The 19666-nt window shown below is 44.1% G+C and overlaps 1 protein-coding gene across 2 annotated transcripts in view; it reads right to left on the bottom strand.

Annotated features, from left to right (window-relative positions):
- Window positions 1–465: 465 nt before the first annotated feature.
- LOC310998073 (ras and Rab interactor 2-like) overlaps window positions 466–19666 on the bottom strand; it is a 54711-nt gene continuing 35510 nt past the window's right edge. For both annotated transcript variants that reach the window (XM_083987959.1, XM_083987958.1), the window contains exons 8-13: window positions 17362–17573; window positions 15070–16432; window positions 6290–6598; window positions 3524–3655; window positions 3266–3429; window positions 466–1562 (exon numbers count right to left, since the gene is read on the bottom strand). In XM_083987959.1, the coding sequence (XP_083844085.1) occupies window positions 1107–1562; window positions 3266–3429; window positions 3524–3655; window positions 6290–6598; window positions 15070–16432; window positions 17362–17573 (2636 nt within the window). In that variant the 3' untranslated portion in view covers window positions 466–1106. The remainder of the gene's footprint in view (window positions 1563–3265; window positions 3430–3523; window positions 3656–6289; window positions 6599–15069; window positions 16433–17361; window positions 17574–19666) is intronic.

Below are 19666 nucleotides of genomic sequence, written 5' to 3'. Positions count from 1 at the left end.
TTATGTTTCATTTTTACCGTCATTAACAGCATAAATAAATGACTTGTAGCTTGTTGCAGGGAGAGTGGAGGCTCTCTGCCTTCCACACCGCTGCTGCTCAGAGCCTCCGCTGTCACTGCTCTCGTCAAGTTGAAAAAAAAAAAAAAAGGAGCTCGGTGGCACCAGGAGTCCGCGACAGTAAACGTGTTTATGACACATAAGACTACACAAATACTCCTAACATATATATGATAATCCATTGATCCACCGATTGATTATTAAAAAGGCTTGGTTGGAAACAAACGCATACGACCGGGAGGAGGCAGGAAAACTGCGGAGAATTGAGCCACATGTCGGCTACAGGCAGGTACGAATGTAAACAGAATGGGACAGAAAGTCATTGTCGAGCCCGTCAAAAAAATTTTAAAATATTAATTCAGACTAAAAATTCATTCTGTACGCCTCAAAACGCCCCGTGGATGTATATATATATTTTTTTTAAATATAGCTTTTAATAAATATTCTACATATTCAACCTTTAAGTATGAGTTGGGAACATTAGGAACTCTACAGGAAGTTAAAATCTTTTTATGCACATATCTTTTATGATCTCTGCAGGTTGTTTGTCTGTTCCTCTTGTTGAAAAAACATCAGGTTGCCGTGGGCAGCGAACACCACTAGGTGACGCCACAACACACTAAACACACAATCTGAAGGATTAACAGTTTGAGTACATTGAGAAGAAAACAGGACAGTTTACCAGCAACTGTCAGGAGTAAATCATAGTCATAGTCACCTAAATACATCTGTTGTACATTAAAAGAGATTTATCGGAGATTAGACGCATACGTCTGATTTCCCTCAGGTCACCTCACAGGTACGTGAGTCTGGGACTTCCCCAGGCACCAGGACTGAGAGTCCACGTGGTCTTCAACACCCTGCAGCATGTTCAACATGTTCCAGCTGCTCTGATGTCAAAGGAAGTACAAAAAAAAACACAACAACCCCCGCCTTCCTCCTGTTTCTTTCCCTCCTCGCTTCCTTTCATCCGTCCTCGCAGAGACCGTGTTCAACACGCTGGTCTCTGTCACTCATGTTTTGTCAGAGCAGGGACACAAAGACCCCATTCAGACCTCCAGTCCCCCGCCCGCCAGGCTGAGGCTCAGCGCCGGGCACAGGCCTAGACCCAGGGGGGGCTGGGGCGAGGAGGCCGCCGGCCCCCTGCTGAGGTCGTTCAGGTTGTCCGGGGGTTCAGAGGTCACGGTCAGGTTGTTGAGGTTGGGCGCGGCGGCCAGCGTCAGGGTGCCGCCGCCACCGGCCACCCGGCGGTAGACGAAGTGGAAGGGCGCGACCTGTTGGCGGCTGTGGAGCTCGGCCTTGATCTTCTGGGGGTGGGTGTCGGGGGCCAGCTGCTGACTGCTGCCCTCCATCAGCAGGAAGAGGCCGTAGTTCTGAGGGTCCGGCACCTTGAACTTGTGGGCGCACAGCTGGCACACCTCCTCCACGGTGGCGTACGGCCGCACCTGAAGGGTTTTGGCCGTGCAGCCGCTGTCCAGCTCCTGCAGCGCCACACGCAGGTAGTTCTGAGGAGGAGACACCATAGCATAAGTTATTTTATTCTCCTAATGATCTTATTCGTTTATTGAGTTTTACATATTAGAAAAACAATAGTGTTATAATTACAGATCTAAATTCAGTATACCCCAGAACAGATACCACCCCCCCACCCCCATCCCTCCGGCACCCAGCCCCAGCAGATGGACATGTAGCCTATAGTTAAAAGTAAAGACAAACAAAAGAAGAAAAAAAAAAAAAATAATAATAGTGATGATGATAGAGGAAGAGAAAAAGTGGGTAAATAAATAAACAAGTGAATAAATGAATGTATGAATAGATACAAAATAAATAAATAATAACAGTTGTAATACTCAATGAAATAAATAAATAGACTAATAAGATCAATAAAGAAACATAAATATTGGCAGGTAGTAAGGAGCTTCACTTCTCCGAAAAAACGTCGGAGCAAACTCCTAACCAGCCGTCATTTGGATACACAGTTACTTTCTCACATGAAAAAATATTAAAACTTAATAAAGTGACGTAATAACAGCGCTACGTGAGAAATAAAACAGCTTTTCGTTTTACAGCCACTGCTGCCGGCTGCCGCAAGATGCATTCTGGGAAACTTTTCATACCCCGCCGTTTGAAGTGTGCCTCTGAAAAATCTCAGTTTGAAGGGGTATGTAGCCCTACCACTTCCCCCTACCCCTCTGTCCTAACGGGAATTGGGACATCCCTACCCCTACACGTGAACGCGCAAAACGGAGGGGTAGGGGTAAGTGGTAGGGCCAAGGGGGGAAATGGGATTGGGCCTAAAGCTGATGGCAGTTGGTGCCCCGCTGCGATTTCCGTCGCCTTAACAACGCCACAACCCCTGTCCGCTACCCTGTCCCGCACATACAGGATTTCTCCACTCACTTGGCGGGGGCCACTATCTTTTCCAAGGTTGATCTGGTGCGCGGATACCACCAGGTGCCAGCCCATCCGCAGGATGTGCCCAAAACAGCTGTCATAACACCCTTTGGCCTTTTTGAGTTCCTGCGAATGCCTTTCGGACTTAAAGTGCCAGTTTGACGACTGTCCATCACCTTTCTGGGACACCACGTCACCCCACAGGGAGCGCTTCCTCTTCCTGCCAGTCATTCTGGCAGTCTGCCAGTGTAATAACTCATCTATCAGACGATGTAGCTCAAACTTTGTGCAAAATTCTATTTTCGAGTAAATGTGGGATGAAAGTGGGGTATTTTTTTTTCGCATTGGATAATGCAGGCACACAAATTATGCGTCCCGCTGCTCACGATTCATCAGCCACTGATATTGGATCCGTCATCCGTCAATCAAACGTCTGAGACACACACACACACCGAGCTCGGTCTTGCCCCAAACACTGAATATCCCACCCGCTCGATAACGACCAATCAAATTGGTGAGTACTCAAATGCACGTACTCGTACAGTACTTGTTCTGGAAAAAAGTGGTATTAGTGCACCCCTAATTAATAAAGTTCTATTCTATTCTATTCTAGATATATGAATCTGACTGAGGCCATTTGGAGGGCAGATTTACTGGACTGGACACTCTCCTCATCCTTGTGTTATCAGAGGATGATGAACCTTGTCCAGTCCACCTGGAGCCATAGAGTGACTGAATGTGGCTTCTCTACACCAGTGTGTACTTCCTGTAATGATTTCTTTGCAGCACAAACGAGCGCGGGCGTGTCTTTTACCTGGAAGTCGTCGATGGACGGTGCCGAGCGCAGGGTGGTGCGCCGGCGGTGCCACTGGTGGAGCGTGTCCCGGGTCTCGGAGCTCAGGACTCGAGCCGCCTGCTCCTCCTGGAAGTTGCGGATCAGGGACATGGCTCCGTAGGCGCTGGTCAGGTAGTACCCACCTGGACACGGAGACAGAGGGAAGAAGTTAGAGGGGTGGGGTCAGAGTCAGAGGGGTGGGGTCAGTAGAGGCGGAGGGTTGAACTGAACCGATACCTTCTCCGTGCAGCTGAGAGGGATCCAGCAGCTCCATCATGTAGAGGATCTCATTGTCCAGCTGTGGCATGTCACACTGAGCCAACACGTAGGTGAGCATGGGCAGGAAGTCGTCAGCGCCGTACAGACGACCTGAGAGCACAGACACAGGAGACAGGTTCAGGATCAGCTCATACAGGAATGTTACTGTTACTCTGTTATAGGGATGTCACGATTCCTTGTTTTCACAATTAATCATGGTAAACGCCACAATTAATTAATCGTAAAGATTCCTAAATACCGTTAAAATTTGATGTTGGAACCGTATCGGCAGATGTGCGCAAAAATAAAGGTCCATGCGCAGATACTGGTCCATTTATCTGACATAACATTGAATTGGTAGGAATTTAATGTTAGTCTGTCATTTTTAATTTAAAAAAAAGCAAAACAAAACAAAAACGATTAAAATAAACACAAACATTTGTTAAAGATGACAATTTATGACCTGAATATTTCAAACATTTACCCTGGGGATTAAGAATTGGTCATATATTAATAGATACTTGTGTAAACAATGAGTAATGTAATTATATTTTGACTATATTTGATTTGACACATTCACAGTGTTGTGAAATTAATTAATGCATAATAATTGTGATAATCGTAGTACTGTGATCATTTCTCTGACAATAATCGTACTAAGAAAATGTATAATCGTGACATCCCTACTCTGTTACATTTACTTGAGTAACTTTTTGGATAAACTGTGCTTGTAAGAGTAGTTTTAATGCAGCATACTTTTTACTTTTACTTGGATATATTTTAATATTTTAATATTAAGAAGTGGTACTTTAACTCCGTTACATTGAGCTACATTCCTCTTGCTACTTATCTCGCTTTTTATCAAACCAATTTTGTTGCTACAGTCTGATAAAACAAAAGTTATTTATAAGTTAGGTGCCTTTCTGAAGTGTGTCCTTTCTTTGTTTAAGTGATATTTACCATATTAATGATCTATTTATCTATGTTGGGTTTTTTTTGTATGTCCTCCATTTGCCAGAGATGTAAAGTATATACATAGTTTGCTTGCTACGCTTGACTACTTGTACTGTCTAATGTTTGTCTAATTTAAAGCAATGCACTATTGTAGACTCACATAAATGTAGAAAACAGCAGAAAAGCCAGGACTGATGGAAATCCTTGTCTGCTTGACTGAAGCCCAGATACATCATGAAGAATAAGCAGATTATCTATTTCATCATCAATAAAATTCATTTTGACCCCGAATATTTAAATAATAGTTTTAATGGTTTCTACTTGTATACTTTCACATTATTCTATTTCAATATTTCAATTCTTTATAAATAAAGTTAATTAAAAAAACATCCCTGTGAAAGTGCTGTCAAATTCTTTTCTACTGTAAGTCAAGCTGGTTCAGAACAGCAGCTCCTATTCAAACCTTTATTTATTCTCGAAAGGACATTGAGGTTTTACCCTCATTTGCAATGTTATCGAGATCACAGCAATATTCAAAGCGAAACACAATGTACAGCACAAGTCACATATAGTTAGGATAAAACACAGTTACAAAAGTTAAATACATCTGATTCATTTAAAAATTAAAAAAAACAGTTACAAACTGTGGTAAAGAGGTTTGAGATGATATTTTTATATGAGTTGCCTCCTATCTGTTATTTTCTTCTATTCCGTCTTCTTTGTTTCTATTTAGTCTGTGGGGGATGTTCTGGTCTAGGACCAGTCAACACAACATGTTGACAGAGGAGGGAGAATCTGTATCTGTGTCCTGGTTCAGGGGCCGCGACCTTCACACAGTCACAGCAGCACAACGAGGCTGTGTGTGTGGTTACAAATTCATCTCTCTACCTGTGCGACCGACCAAGGATCCAACAGGTGGATGATCACATCAGCACTGAGAGGAAACACCAGTGGGCGGGAGAGCCTGAGGATTAAACTGTTTGATTTTCAGCCAAATGTTAAAACCAATGGGCTTAAAACTTCAAGTTCCCTGGTACCAAGGTGCAAAGGTAGGTTTGTTTTGTGCTCCATGCCACGTATATGGTTGTGAGATAAATTAAAAAGTGAAGTGAAATGCAGCCACTAGCCAGGAAGTCACATGACTGCACACAAAATCTCTGCAGTAAACAGAGGTGGCTACTCCACCTCAAATTTGAGGAAACACGTTCTGGTCAGTAGATGTGTTGTGGCTCTGAGCTGGCCCGAGGAAGTGTCCACTTATCAGGAATTAATGGACGAGATGGAGGCCTGAACCGTCCCACATGAAGCCTGACACACACACAAAGTTTATGGACAGTTCATAGACCTCTGTATGCAAGAATATGTAAATTATTGTGGGTGCATTTGCCTTACTTTATGTTGTTAAGTGTTGTTCTTTGGCAAAATCTGAATTTGTGCATTGCTATTTTATATTTTTGTCTATTTGATTACATTAATGCGCTGATCATTAGACGATAAACCAGCGGTTACTCAGCAGTTACTCAGTACTTGAGTCGTTTTTTTTCACCAAGTACTTCCTTACTCTTACTCGAGTAAATATTTGGATGGCTACTTTTTACTTGAGTAATATTATTCTAAAGTAACAATACTCTTACTTGAGTAACATTTCTGGCTACTCTACCCACCTCTGCTCTGCTCAGCTGTGTGTGTGTGTGTGTGTGTGTGTGTGTGTGTGTGTGTGTGTGTGTGTGTGTGTGTGTGTGTGTGTGTGTGTGTGTGTGTGTGTGTGTGTGTGTGTGTGTGTCTGACTACCTGAGTTGTCCTCCATGATGGTGTAGATGAGTTTGCAGACCCTCAGCAGCGTGCTGACCTTCTTCTCGGGGGAGTAGAGTTTACACATGGTGTGGAACTTGTGTCTGATCTTCTCTACGGCCACCTGGTCCGGGGGCGGGGTGTCGGCCACGCCCATCTCCTGCGGCTGCCGCGCCTTGGCCAGCGACAGGTTCTCCTTCAGCTCCTGCCAGGCTCCGCTGCGCACCTGGAACTCCTTGAGCGCGGCGCTCACCACCGGCTTCAGAGGCTTCAAGACACACTTGTGCATCGCCTTCTCCAGGACCTGGTCTGAGGACAAGAGGAGAGATGTGATGTTATATTTCAGAGTGTAAAACTATTCTGTCACTTGTGCATTTTAGCTGGATCAGTGTAGGTTTATCAAACAGGAGGAAACAGTTTGTTTAGGACTATATTCAGCTGCGTAATGAGTAGTGAGTAGGGATGTCACAATTACTTCTTTTCGCAATTAATCGCGGTATTTAACGCCACAGTTAATTGATCATAAAGATTCCTAAATACCGTCACTTTCCAAAATAAAGATTATGTTTGAACCGTGTCGGCAGATGTGCACCAAAGTAAAGGTAAATGCACAAATTCTGATCCATTTACCTAACGTAGCATTGCATTGGTAGGAATTTAAATGGTAGAGTGTCATTTGTAATTAAAAAAAAAAGATTTAAATTAACTTAAACATTTGGTATGGATGACAATTAATGACTTGAATATTTCAAACACTTTCCCTGGCGGATTAATAATTGGTTATATATTAATAGATATTTAAAATATTTTATAATTTGTAATGTATATTTTAACTATATTTGATTTTACACATTAATAGTGTTGTGAATTTAATTAATGCATAATAATGTTGATAATGGTAATACTGTGATTGTTTCTCTGACAATAATCGTCCCAAAAAAATCTATTATCATGACATCACTAGTAGTGAGTATATTTGTGGCAGCAGGACGGTGTCTGTGAGAGTGTGTGTCAGAAATAAACCACAGTGTGTGTATGTTGCTGGTGGCTTTGTGATGTGTTGTAATGGACATCTGAGCTCAGAGGAAGAAGATACAGCAGCACAAAACGGAAAGTAATGACATGTGTCGGAGCCAGCACCAGAGTGGTCCAGTTCCTCTGAATGTGAACTTTGACCTCCTGGGTGTGTGTGTGTGCAGTGTGTGTGCAGTGTGTGTGTGTGTGTGTGTGTGTGTGTGTGTGTGTGTGTGTGTGTGTGTGGGCTGATAATGTCACACATGAGGAAGTGAAACTCAGCCCTCAGATAACAGGTTCCCTGACATGACACATGTTCAATGACGACATCATCCGTCTTAATGTCTGTTAGCATGTTAGCCGGGGGTGGGGGGGGGGTCGGATCTGGGGGTCAGTGTGGTGTCAGTCAGCTGAGTCTACACCAGCCTGTTGTCCTGTTGTGCCGTGACTCTATTAAATATGAAAGGAGGCTGAAAATCACATGTCTGTTCTGATGATACAAGTCAGTGGTCCTGAAATGTGTGTCTCTTTTCTATAATGTGTAGAGAATCTATAGCACTCTTAGTAAGTGTTTGCACTTTCTTTTAATACAAGATGCACAGCAGCAGTACGGAATAGGACGTGTTTCCTCCGCAGCACTGGTATGTGGGTGTGTCTCCCATTTAAACAGAACCAGCTGGTCCAAATCAGTCATCACGGTATAAAACCCATTCAATCCAATCATTCAAACACTGACATATTCGATAATGCATTGTAAAAATTTACATATAGCTAGGAAAAAAGTGAACCATCACAAATATCCCAACTATATCAGAAGATAGAAGCTCTTATGCACAGTAACAAGACAATAGGCTATATGCTGATGAATATAGAATGCCATAAATAGAAAAGGGAAAAAAAGGACAATAGAGTGAGCATGCCTTATCTACCTATTCTCTTCTATAATACACATTAGTTTCTGTGGGAAACAGTAAGGGAGAAACAGCTGGACAGGGAACCGGGATTTGACACAACACCAAAAAAAACTGAGAGCTGCTGGGTAGCTTGTTGCTGTCGAAGAAGCAGGTCTGTGGAGCCGATTAGTCGATTCTTATCACATGTCACGCAGTGCGCTTGCTGCCTCCCAAAAAGTTGACATTTTTCCTCTGCACAAAATGGATCAGTGTAGAATATGGATCAGCCAATCAGAGTCAGAGGTAAAAAATGTGATTACAGCATCTCTGCTCTCCATTATCGGTGGATCCAGACCGTCTTCCTGCAGACTGCTGAGGTCACACACATCACCACCTCTGCTCTCTGCTGCTGCTCGCTCTGTAAACACTGAGGTCTAGTGCAGAGTGTTGTTGTTGCTGGAGCTGAATAATGCAGAGTGTCCACACAGCTGAGCTACTGCAGCCTGACTAACACAAACATGATATCATGATACAGACAGGATGGAGGCAGAAGGAGGCCAAACCACAGCACTGCTGAATAAGGACCACGTGTGTGTGTGTGTGTGTTTATGTGTGTGTGTTGCGTTGCTGACTGTTTCCAGAATCCAATGAAATCAGCAGTTTTTGTGGCTGAGCACATCTGCAGACACAGACTATTTTACTTTCCACCACAGCTGGATGACGGCCATCATAAACCAGTTTCATTAGGCCGTCTAACTGGTCCGAATGGAAACTTTCTCATCAGCTCACATTACCGAGTCGACACCTCCCGACACGACACCTCTGCAGGATCTGGACCCGGTATAGCGACACACACACACAGGGGTGGCAGGCAGGCAGACACGCGTGCCAACGTCTCACAGACACATTCTCACTTCCTCATTCCACAGCCACCGACTGACGAAGAGTTTCCAGAGAGGAGGCGGCACGTTGACCCAGCGGAGGAAACAACTGTGGTTCTTCTTTCACTGGTTCTGGTCAGGACCGAGGAGATGTGTGGGTCAGCTAGTTTAACACTTTCTGCTTTTCAACCTCAAAGTGTCTGTAACACCAACCTGTGGTTTACTGCAACACTTTCACAGAGATTGAGTGATACCAAGTCAGAGAGCGAGGTATAAAATGGATGGATATAAATATCTATGCAGTGCCTTGGTTCCTGACAGGACCTGGTGCCAGGAAAAACCAAAGATTTATGAATAAAAACTTGAAACCAGCTGGTGTATGACATTTTGTCAAAATTGAGTTAAAAATGTATTTTTAATTCTGTGATTCTGTGAGTTGTATGCATTTGATCTCCAAAGCAACAACAAAAAAGAAGTTAAAGGTCCAGTGTGTAATAATTGGCAAGGTTTATTGGCAAAATCTGCATATATACTACCCATTAATATATTTGTATAAGTGTATAATTGCTATAAAATAAAATTTGTTTGGTTTTTGTAGCCTTATAATTATTTCCGAATGGAAAAATGAAAAAACATATGAAGAGTTCATTTGCAAAAGCAGGTAAGTGCCATTTTGAAAAAAATTAGCTGATGGTTTTGAATTATTCTTTACATAGTGTTGTTTTCAATAAAGCTTTATTTTTTTGAGTCTCATCTGTTTTTGTACATCTCATCTCCTTGGTCAAAGCCACTCAACTTTGGTTTGACTGACATCACCTGGTGTAAATAATAATTAAAAATGTTCAAATATTTTTTTTAAAAAGGAGGTATCTGCTTCTGCAAATGAACTCTTCATATCGTAAAATGGTTTAGATCTTCACCTCATCGCTCCATGCTCCTGAAACACGTCGTGGTAAACAAGTTTTTTTGCCCTCTGAGGCCACCGTCACTTTGCTGATGTGCGAGCGAGTGAGCGTTGCAAACTAGAACCTGAACGCTGGAAATCACGGTTTTCCTCCCATTTTACACATTGGACCTTTAATTTAAACTTAAGTTGAACTCCAACTGTATTTATAAAGTTTCACCTATGAGCCAATCAGCACACACTGATAGCAGGGGCCCACAGAGCCAACACTATACTTAGGTCAAGAGCTCTGATACAGAGATTATACATGTTTACCCACACCCACACACACACACACACACACACACACACACACACTCATTGACCTCTGTGTCCTACTAGTTCCTGCCCTGCTTCCACAGTGAACTGGTGTGTGTAGCTGTCATGGCGGCGGAGCGACCAACGTCAGAGTCTCTTCTGCTTCAAGGCTAAACAGGAAACCAGGGGGAAACTTGTACAGACTCCACACACTTCATATAAACATCCTCTGCTTCCTCCAGCCTCCAACCAAACACCTTGTCCAACCAAACAGGAAACATGTGAGGAACTTCAGTGACCTTACACTCCTCACGATTCCTTGTTTTCACAATTAATCGTGGTATTAAACGCCACAATTAATTAATTGTAAAGATTCCTAAATACTGTTACTTTCCCAAAAAGATGATGTTGGAACCTTATCGGCAGATGTGCGCAAAAATAAAGGTAAATGGTCCATTTAACTAATGTAACGTTGAATTGGTAGGAATTTAAATGTTAGCGTGTCATTTTTAATTTAAAAAAAAAACAACAAAAAACAAAAAACGATTAAAATAAACGCAAACATTTGGTATAGATGACAATTTATGATCTGAATATTTCAAACACTTCCCCTGGGGATTAAGAATTGGTCATATATTAATAGATACTTGAAATATTTTGTGTAAACAATGAGTAATGTAATTATATTATTGACTATACTTGATTTTACACATTCATGGTGTTGTGAAATTAATTAATGCAGAATAATCGTGATAATCGTAGTACCGTGATTAATTCTCTGACAATAATTCAAACAAACTACAAATTTACTACAATACTGAAGAATTTTTTCCCAGTATGTTGACACTGGTAATGACAGACTGGGTGGTGTCTGCAGGTCTGTGTTGCTCTGAGGAACAAGTGCACAGCAAACACTGAAGACATCATGACCTTCATCACCATACAGACACGCACACAAACACACGTGTAGACATAGAGACTCACTGTGTCCTTGGGATTGTACAAAAATAGTCGTGTGTTATCAGAGGGGAGGTGGGTCAGTCACTCTGCTGATACAAAGACTTCCCGCTTCACTCACAGATGGTAAACAGCCTCTGGATTTATCACTGGTTCATACAGACAGTGGGTGAGGGGTTTATAAGGGGAGTAAACTAACTTTACAAACTTATTTACTGCATTGTCAGAGAAAGGTGGATTAAAAAATCCCTTATCTCAAACTCCCTTACCTTAAACTCCCTTTCTGTAGCTAATAAGCAGCCACACATTAGTATAGTTTATAACATAAAAAAAGGGTCAAAAGAGCTTAGATTGATTAAATTGAATGAAAATGTAATGAAATGAAATAAAATAAAATAAAAATTTGATCACAAAAAAAGAGCTTGGATTCACTGCAACTTAAAAAAAAAAACACATTCATGAATGTGACGTTTCGGATGTCTACATTTAAAAGTCTCTGCTCAACAGCATCAATGATATGAGCCTGTAATAAATCAGTCAGACTCAGACTTTTTTTATTAACAACGATGAATGTATAACAAATGTTTCAGTGCAGATAAAGTGATTGAGAATAAAGAGCGACGGTGCAGATTTACTGATCTCAATCTCTGGAACAAACTGGGTAAACAAAACTCGGAATTTTCAATAAACTCCCACTAGACCCCTGGACTGCTGAACATCCTGAACCAAAACACACACACACACACACACACACACACACACACACGAAAACAACCTCCATAAACTCTGTGATCATCTCCTTTTCTGTGCTTTCACTGTTTTTATGTCACATCTCTCCCTGATGTCAGCACATGAAATACTCCATGAATGCACCACCAGTCCACAACAACACCGACTCCCAGGGGGCAAAGCGTGAGAGAGAGGAATCTGCAGAGAGAAGACAGAAAACACAGCGAGCGACCCCGACAGACTGCAGAGAGAGGGAGGTTCACCGGCTCCGATCCTCACACCCCGATTGGTCGGTTGGTACAAAGACCTGATAGTGGAGTAAGACAGACTTGCATTACTTGGCACGCAGCCTCTCCAAACCCATCTGGGCTGGGCGGACTCAGTGGTAAACACTGAAGCTGCCACAACTTGTGTCGTTGTTGCGCAAAACTCTTCCGAGAACTACTGTGAACAATTCAAAATGTGTCATCTCTGAGGAAAACAGGTCACAGAGAACCGGCACGAGAGCAGGCAGCCATGACGCCACACACACACACACAGTATACAATAGACTTAAAAACTTAACTTTTCTCAATCTTTTATATAGATTTTCTTCGTCACTGAAAGGTGAAGTGTTGTTGATCCATAAGATGTTCATGGTTTTAAGCACCAAAAGTCATCTTGACATCACTTCCTTTGCACTTACTGTAAGAGGCACCACACAGAGCTGAGCAGGCTGAAGAAACAGTCAGTGAAGCTGGAGCTAATTATGTGGTGTTTATAATGGATTCACTGACAATCGAGTCACAGACTGACCTGATCTTTTGTCTCTGGTGTTGAAGCCCCAAAAACACTAGACACTACATTTCCCATAATGCAACTAGACAGTCTTTCATTATTTCATCCTTTGTGTGGTAAACATCACCATCTCCAGTCTCTCTGTGTTTTTTTCCCCCGTTTTTTTACAGGTTAAATCTGGAGCTCAGGTATACTGTGTAAAACTGTTGTGAATGGGCCTTTAAAGGGATATGCCAACTTTTTTTTTTCGTGTCTTGCCTCACTCCCGAGTCCATGACCAGCAGATAGACACCATCCTTTCCACTGTGCGTGCAGTAACAAGGGAGATACGGGCAGAGCTGGCGCACCGCTAATTAGCTTCGCTCAAACGCTGGAAGTGCATAGGTAGTGTTAGCCTGCCTCCTACCTGAGCCGAAATCAGCAGTCAGAAGCTGACTTCATTTTAGCTCTAAATTCTGTAAATATTTCACTTTATCGACATTTTAAACATTTTTAGGCGAGAAAGTAGCCGTTTAGATCAGCAGTGTGTCGTTCATTTGTCTAAATACCAGCTGTTTACAGCTTTGTTCGGACGAATTCGGCGCTACTCAAGCTAGCCGTTGTGACCAACGCACTTCCGGTTACTATACTAAATACACCCGTTGCCCTTTAGACGAAGATTGGCCTTTCCGTTTAGAGTTGCTGAAGAGTTTCTCCGATGACTTTAGGTGGAGGCAGGCTAACACTACCTATGCACTTCCAGCGTTTGAGCTAAGCTAATTAGCGGTGCGCCAGCTCTGCCCGTATCTCCCTTGTTACTGCACGCACAGTCGAAAGGATGGTGTCTATCTGCTGGTCATGGACTCGGGAGTGAGGCAAGACACGAAAAAAAATATGTTGGCGTATCCCTTTAATAAAGATGTTATCACACAACAGACATAATTGTGTGATACCAGTGACACTACAACATGTTCGAAAAACATCATTATGCTTTAAATTAGATTGAACAAAAATGCCATATGAAAACACATAGCCCCCCCCCCCCCCACCCCCCAGCAGTGAACAGGACCAGTAGAAACAGGTCGCATCACCAGTCTCTTCCTCCTGAGACAAAACCCTCTTTGTGCTCTCTTTACATGTCTCTCTGTCCAAGGTCCAACACAGCCTCTAAGTCCTGCCTCAATGATTCAGGCTGCTCTTCCGGCAGGTGTGTGTGTGTGTGTGTCAGTGTGTCTGTGTGCATGCATGTGTATGTGCATGTGGTTTTCCCCTTACGCATTGCTGAGACGGTTTCATAAGACACCATAAAGGATATAATAAAGGGGCATAAAAGAGAAATGCAAATAAAGACATGCTGTAAGTATGCATCTGGTTTCGACAAGTGAGACTGATAACTCTGTGTCCACCTGTCCTTCCCTTTTTCCCTCACATGGACACTGACCCACACAACACACACGGAGAGACACGGAGAGGCTGATGACCGCGGCAGGCTGTGAGCACATGCAGACGTCCAGCCGAAAACACGTGAGGATGAGTTTTTCCTCACTGAAGTGAAACTGCTGGTTCTGCATCCAACGCTGTTTTTCAGAAAAAAAACATCCACTCGCTCGCACTTCCTAAAAATATTTCTAGATATCTGCAGACGCAGAAATGACAACATCGCCTCCCGCTGAGGTGACGACCAGTTCACCAAGACAAAACGCCAGCAGTGATCTCACAGCTTTGAAGGGATAGTTCAACATTTAGACAAATTTGTCTATTGCCATAACCCCTATAGTCATAGCAGTAGGTTCATTACCTTTAATTATCGGTGCATGTTGTTTTGAGATCAGCGGGGCAGAGACAACAAACACAATGGAGGTGAATGGTACAGGTCCCCTGTCCCTCATCAAACTCATCAAATACACAATCCAACAACTCCAAAACACTCTGGTGGACAAGTTGTAACCTGCACATTCACCACGCTATGAGATAATAATGTAACATTACAAGACAGAGTTGTTTCCGAGGCAAATGCATAGCCGGAACTACATTCCAGACATGGCTGCTGGGTGGAGTGATTTCAAAAGTGCAGGTAGTCGTAGCGTCACATATATACATGATTATTTCATACATAGAGTGGTGAATGTGCGGGTCAGGAGAGTGTTTTGGAGTTGTTGGATTGTGAATTTGATGAGGGAAAGGCAAAAGTACCATTCACCTCCATCACAGGTAATGCACCTACACCTAGGGATTATGGCAATAGGAGAATTTGCCAAAATGTTGAATTATCCCTTTAATTAACTGAGATAACTGAAGTGACTGTGACAGAGGAAGGAGGAGAACGACGACCGGGTCTTTGGGACTCACCGATCTGGTCTTCAGGGATGAGGCTCTCGATGGGCGGCTCCAGCTCGGAGCTCTGTCTCAGGTAGCTCTTCATCTGGGTGATGAACTGGCGGAGGGTCTGCAGCAGCTCCAGTCCGGAGGCGTAGCCCTGCCAGGCCTGGGTGCCCGCACCCTCGCCCATGTAGCTCAGGTAGTCCTGCACCAGGGAGCCGAAGTACGAGCCCTTGTCCCTGGACAGCTCCACGACCCGGCGGACCGCCCTCTTCTCCGGCGTCAGCAGGGAGTTGAAGACGCCGCTCATCTTCCTCAGGTGACCTCGCAGCGCCTTCTGCAGGACCAGAGCCCCGGCGCTGGACCGCCGGCCGGTGCGGTGTCCCGGCGGCACCATGGTCAGGTCCTGGTCGCTCTCCAGGCTGACCCCGTAGTCCGCCTCCTCTTCGTCCTCGTCCTCGTCGTCGTCGTCGTCCTCCTCGATGCTGCAGTAGGACAGGTGGGACGGGGGCAGGGACAGGGGGAGGTGGGCGTTCAGGTCGGCCGTGGTGGGGGGGCAGGGGTCGTGCAGAGGGGGGAGGAAGAAGACGGAGGACTGGGAGCATTCCAGAGAGTCCGAGGAGTCGGTGGACAGGCTCATGTCGCTCAGCCGCTGGCCCCCGCCCTCCCTGCTGTCCTCCCCGGCGTCTTCTTCTCCTGGCGTCTCCGCCTGCTTGCCGGTTGTCATCGGTGACGGCTGCGGAGGACTGCCGGAGTCCTGGGTGCTGGATCTAGTTCCAGACCTCTGAGACAGTCTGGCCTTGATGAGAGCCTTCTGGATGGTCTGCTCCTCCAGCGCCAGGTGGCACTGAGCGTCCTCCTGGCTGAAGGACGCAGAGGCCTTGCCCCGCCGCGGAGAGGAGGAGAGGGGGGCCAGAGAGAGGGGGAGGGAGGCCCGGGAGATGGAGATGGGGGAGCTGATGCTGAGCCTCTTGGGGGGGGACGAGGAGGGGCTGATGCTCAGCGAGGAGCCCAGGCGAGAGAGGAGGCTGCTGCCCCTCTCCCGCTCCCTCTCCTCCCCCTTCTCCTTGGGGATGTTGATCCAGGCGATCTTCTCCGGCATGCTGCGCGGTCGGACGGCGGGGGCCGAGCGGCGCGGCGAGAAGCGCGGCGGGGGCGGACGCGGGGGAGGGGAACGGGAAACAGCGGCGTCGGCGGTGGCGCTCTGCAGCTTGCGACCAGTGTCGTCCCGCCGCGCGTCGTCACCCGCGACGCCCGAGCTCCACGTCGGTGACCTGCTCCTCCTGCTGCTGCTGCTGCTGCTGCTGCCAGGCTCCTCCCTCAGGCCCCCTGCTGCTGACGGGGTGGGGGTGGGGGCGGCGGTGCTGGTGGGATCACTCTCTGGTTGGTGGACCTTACAACACAATACAATAAATCTTTATTATCCACCATGGTGGAAATTTGCCTTCGGCTCACCGTAAAGATACAAAATTTCATTAAAGGGATTGTTCACCCAAAATTGAAATTTCACTCATTATCTACTCACCCTCATGTGGACTAAGGGCTGGGAGAAGTTTCAGAGTCCTCCGTGGCTTCTCTGAGTTACAGGGGGTCTCGGTGTAGCAGTGCATGTCCATATAACGGTTGCAAATGGATACCAACTGTCTTCGTAACAAAAAGACACACCAGAAAACATCCAAATACCTCCATAGTGCTCGTATGTAATGTCTGTCTTGTATTGAAGCCCCGAAATGCGAAATTGTCTTTAAAAATTTAATAAGTCTATTTTTAAAAAAATTTAATAAGTCTATTTTCCAAGCTTGTTTGTAGCGGAAACTCCTCTTCCCGGTTCGTCCAAATTTGACGAACCGGGAAGAGGAGCTTCGAGAAGCTTCCGTTACAAAACAAGTTTGAAATATAGACTTATTTAATTTTTTTCAAGACAATTTCGCATTTCGGGGCTTCAATACAAGACAGACATTACATACGAGCAGCATGGAGGTATTTGGATGTTTTTTGGTGTGTCTTTTTGTTACGAAGACAGTTAGTATCCATTTGCAACCGTTATATGGACATGCACTGCTACGCCGAGACCCCCTGTAACTCAGAGAAGCCACGGAGGACTCTGAAACTTCTCCCAGCCCTTAGTCCACATGAGGGTGAGTAGATAATGAGTGAATTTTCAATTTTGGGTGAACTATCCCTTTAATAATGTCGTTAAAAACACAGTTAAAACATATAGTTAGAAAAAAGGAAAAAGAGACAGTTAAGAGCAGTTCAGTGTTAGTGCATCATCACTTATGTTGAGTTGAGGAGGCGAGTAGCGTTGGGGATAAAATGGACCTTTATGAAGAGGGGGTTGATGAAGCACAGGGCTCTGCTGGACGGGCAGCGCTCAGGCTCGGTCGGGGAGATGGTTGGAAGCTGAGAACATCCTCGGGCGGTTGCTGCGGAGACGGGTCTCTGGGCAGGGGGGGGCAGTCTGTCAGGAGCTGCTGCTGCTGACACCGGGCCAGAGTCCTTCCTCCTGTGGAACAGCTGGGAGTCCCAGAAGCCTGGAAGACACAGCGAGGGACATATGATATAACAACAATATGTCAGACAGGGCTGAGTGATCTCAACCGTGGTCCAAGCAGCACCCTGTGAAATGGGCTAACAGCCAGCGGTTACATCACGTTACATTAATCTCTGAGCACAGAGAACAAGTGTCCTGCTTTACTCGTTTCACTGTCCAACTCTCTTTCTCTCTCTCTCTCTCTCTTTAACAACCTGAGCAGGGCCGTTGCTAGGAATTCTGGGCCCCCTGAAAGAATACTAAAGTAGGCCCCTGCCCCATGACTTTTCCAATTTTTTTCTTTGACTACGTATACATATTATCATTTTTTATTTAGCCTTCTTTCTTTTGATGCTAATGCAGAATTACTATGAGTATTAGTCAGGGTCTTATGCAGAATAATTCAGTCATACCAAGATTAGACCATTCCTCGGATGTTTTTGGGCCCTACTGGTCGCTGGGCCCCAAGAATTATCATCACCTTTCTCCCCTATACAACGGCCCTGAACCTGAGTGCTGATAGTAAGACAACAAAAACCTATTTTATTACCTCTTTTCATTGTTTCAGGATGTCACTGTACCTATCTTAAAACTAATTGCTCATGTTTCTAATTAACTAATTAATTAATTTTTATTCTTTCTTTCTCCATTTTCGTTATTGTTTTTACAGTATATTCACATCATTTATCCTTGTTATTCAATATCTCTATTCTGTATGTTAGACTTATGTGGGTAGGGGTGGTGTGTGGGAGTGTGAGCAAGATGTCTGTATTGTCATATGTTATAATGTAGTGTATTGTTGTCATGTGGTCTATGTATATGTCTGTCTAGGGACACCCTTGAAAATGACATGCTACATCTCAAGGGGCTATCCTTTAATAAATTCCTGTAATTCCTTTAAAAACATGTCATGGCTTTGTAAAAAAAAAAAAGAAAAAAAAAGTCAACATCACAAACTGTGTCTATGCCCGTTTCATTTCATTTAATTTATTTGTGTATTTGTAATGGGAGTCTGCATATTCATGAACATACAAAAATAATTTGTTGTAAATAAGCCAGATTTAGCTCAGGAGCTCATTTCCATCCATAGTCCCATGGTGCACAAATAAAATAATTTTAAAAAGACATAATACATTACATCACACAATGGTTGCATCAGTGGGAGGAAACAAAAAGTGGTGAAATGTTCAAGTGCATTTATCAGACAGTAAAGTGCCTACTGTTGTATATAAAAAAAAAACTACCCTTAATGTTCACAGAGCTGTTTTTTTTTTTTTTTTACTTTTTTTAAAAATGTTTTTAGCTGTTTCTTAAATACTATGCATGTTGTGCTTTGTGTTCCATGTTGAGAAACCATAAATCAATAGAACTTTCTGTGCAAATCTGGTTTTCCTGAACTGAACCTCACAGTGGAGGCTGACCTAGTTATTGTCACGCTAGTTTTCCTTGTGATAAAATCCCCCAGGGCCAGTAGTGGTGCCAACCCTAATGATCTGTAGATGAGGCAGGTACTCTTAAATAACCTCAAATTCTCAAAGTTTAACAACTTGCACAGATATATACTGTATATATGATATGTATCTATTGAGTTTCATACTATAAATAGTGCGTTACTAGATTAATGGGGAATCCAGTGAACTTCTCCTCAACACTCAAAGGAATGAGCTATTGCCATCATTTTGGCGACTGTTGATCACAGATGTCGTCCATCAGCCCAGGAGACTTTCCACCAATTCTGCTCATTTTTGCCACATCATGGAAAAATGAAACCAATCATTTTGTGTAACTACTGATGAACAACAGTTAGAGGCTGAGGACTGAGCGGTTCAGTTTGCGACACACATCGTCTTGTTTTTAACTAAGTCTGCAGAAACAACCGTCACTGTCTGTAGACGTAGCAGCAGACCACCACCATAATAATGCTTGGTCAGCCACAGCTCCCTTCATGTTCTCAGTCAGAGAAGTTACCACTAAACACACAAGATGCTCAACTGAGTCAAGTTACCATAAAACAACCAGACACAATCCTTAGGCCATGAGAGCAAGCCACAGATAGAAAGAGAAAATAATTCATAATACTGGTAAAAACAAGCT

Source organism: Trachurus trachurus (assembly GCF_905171665.1).
Source record: "Trachurus trachurus genome assembly, chromosome: 15".
In the NCBI taxonomy this organism is placed as follows: domain Eukaryota; kingdom Metazoa; phylum Chordata; class Actinopteri; order Carangiformes; family Carangidae; genus Trachurus; species Trachurus trachurus.
The sequence above is the reverse complement of the archived record's forward strand: the minus strand, read 5'-3'. Positions and strand labels throughout refer to the sequence as shown.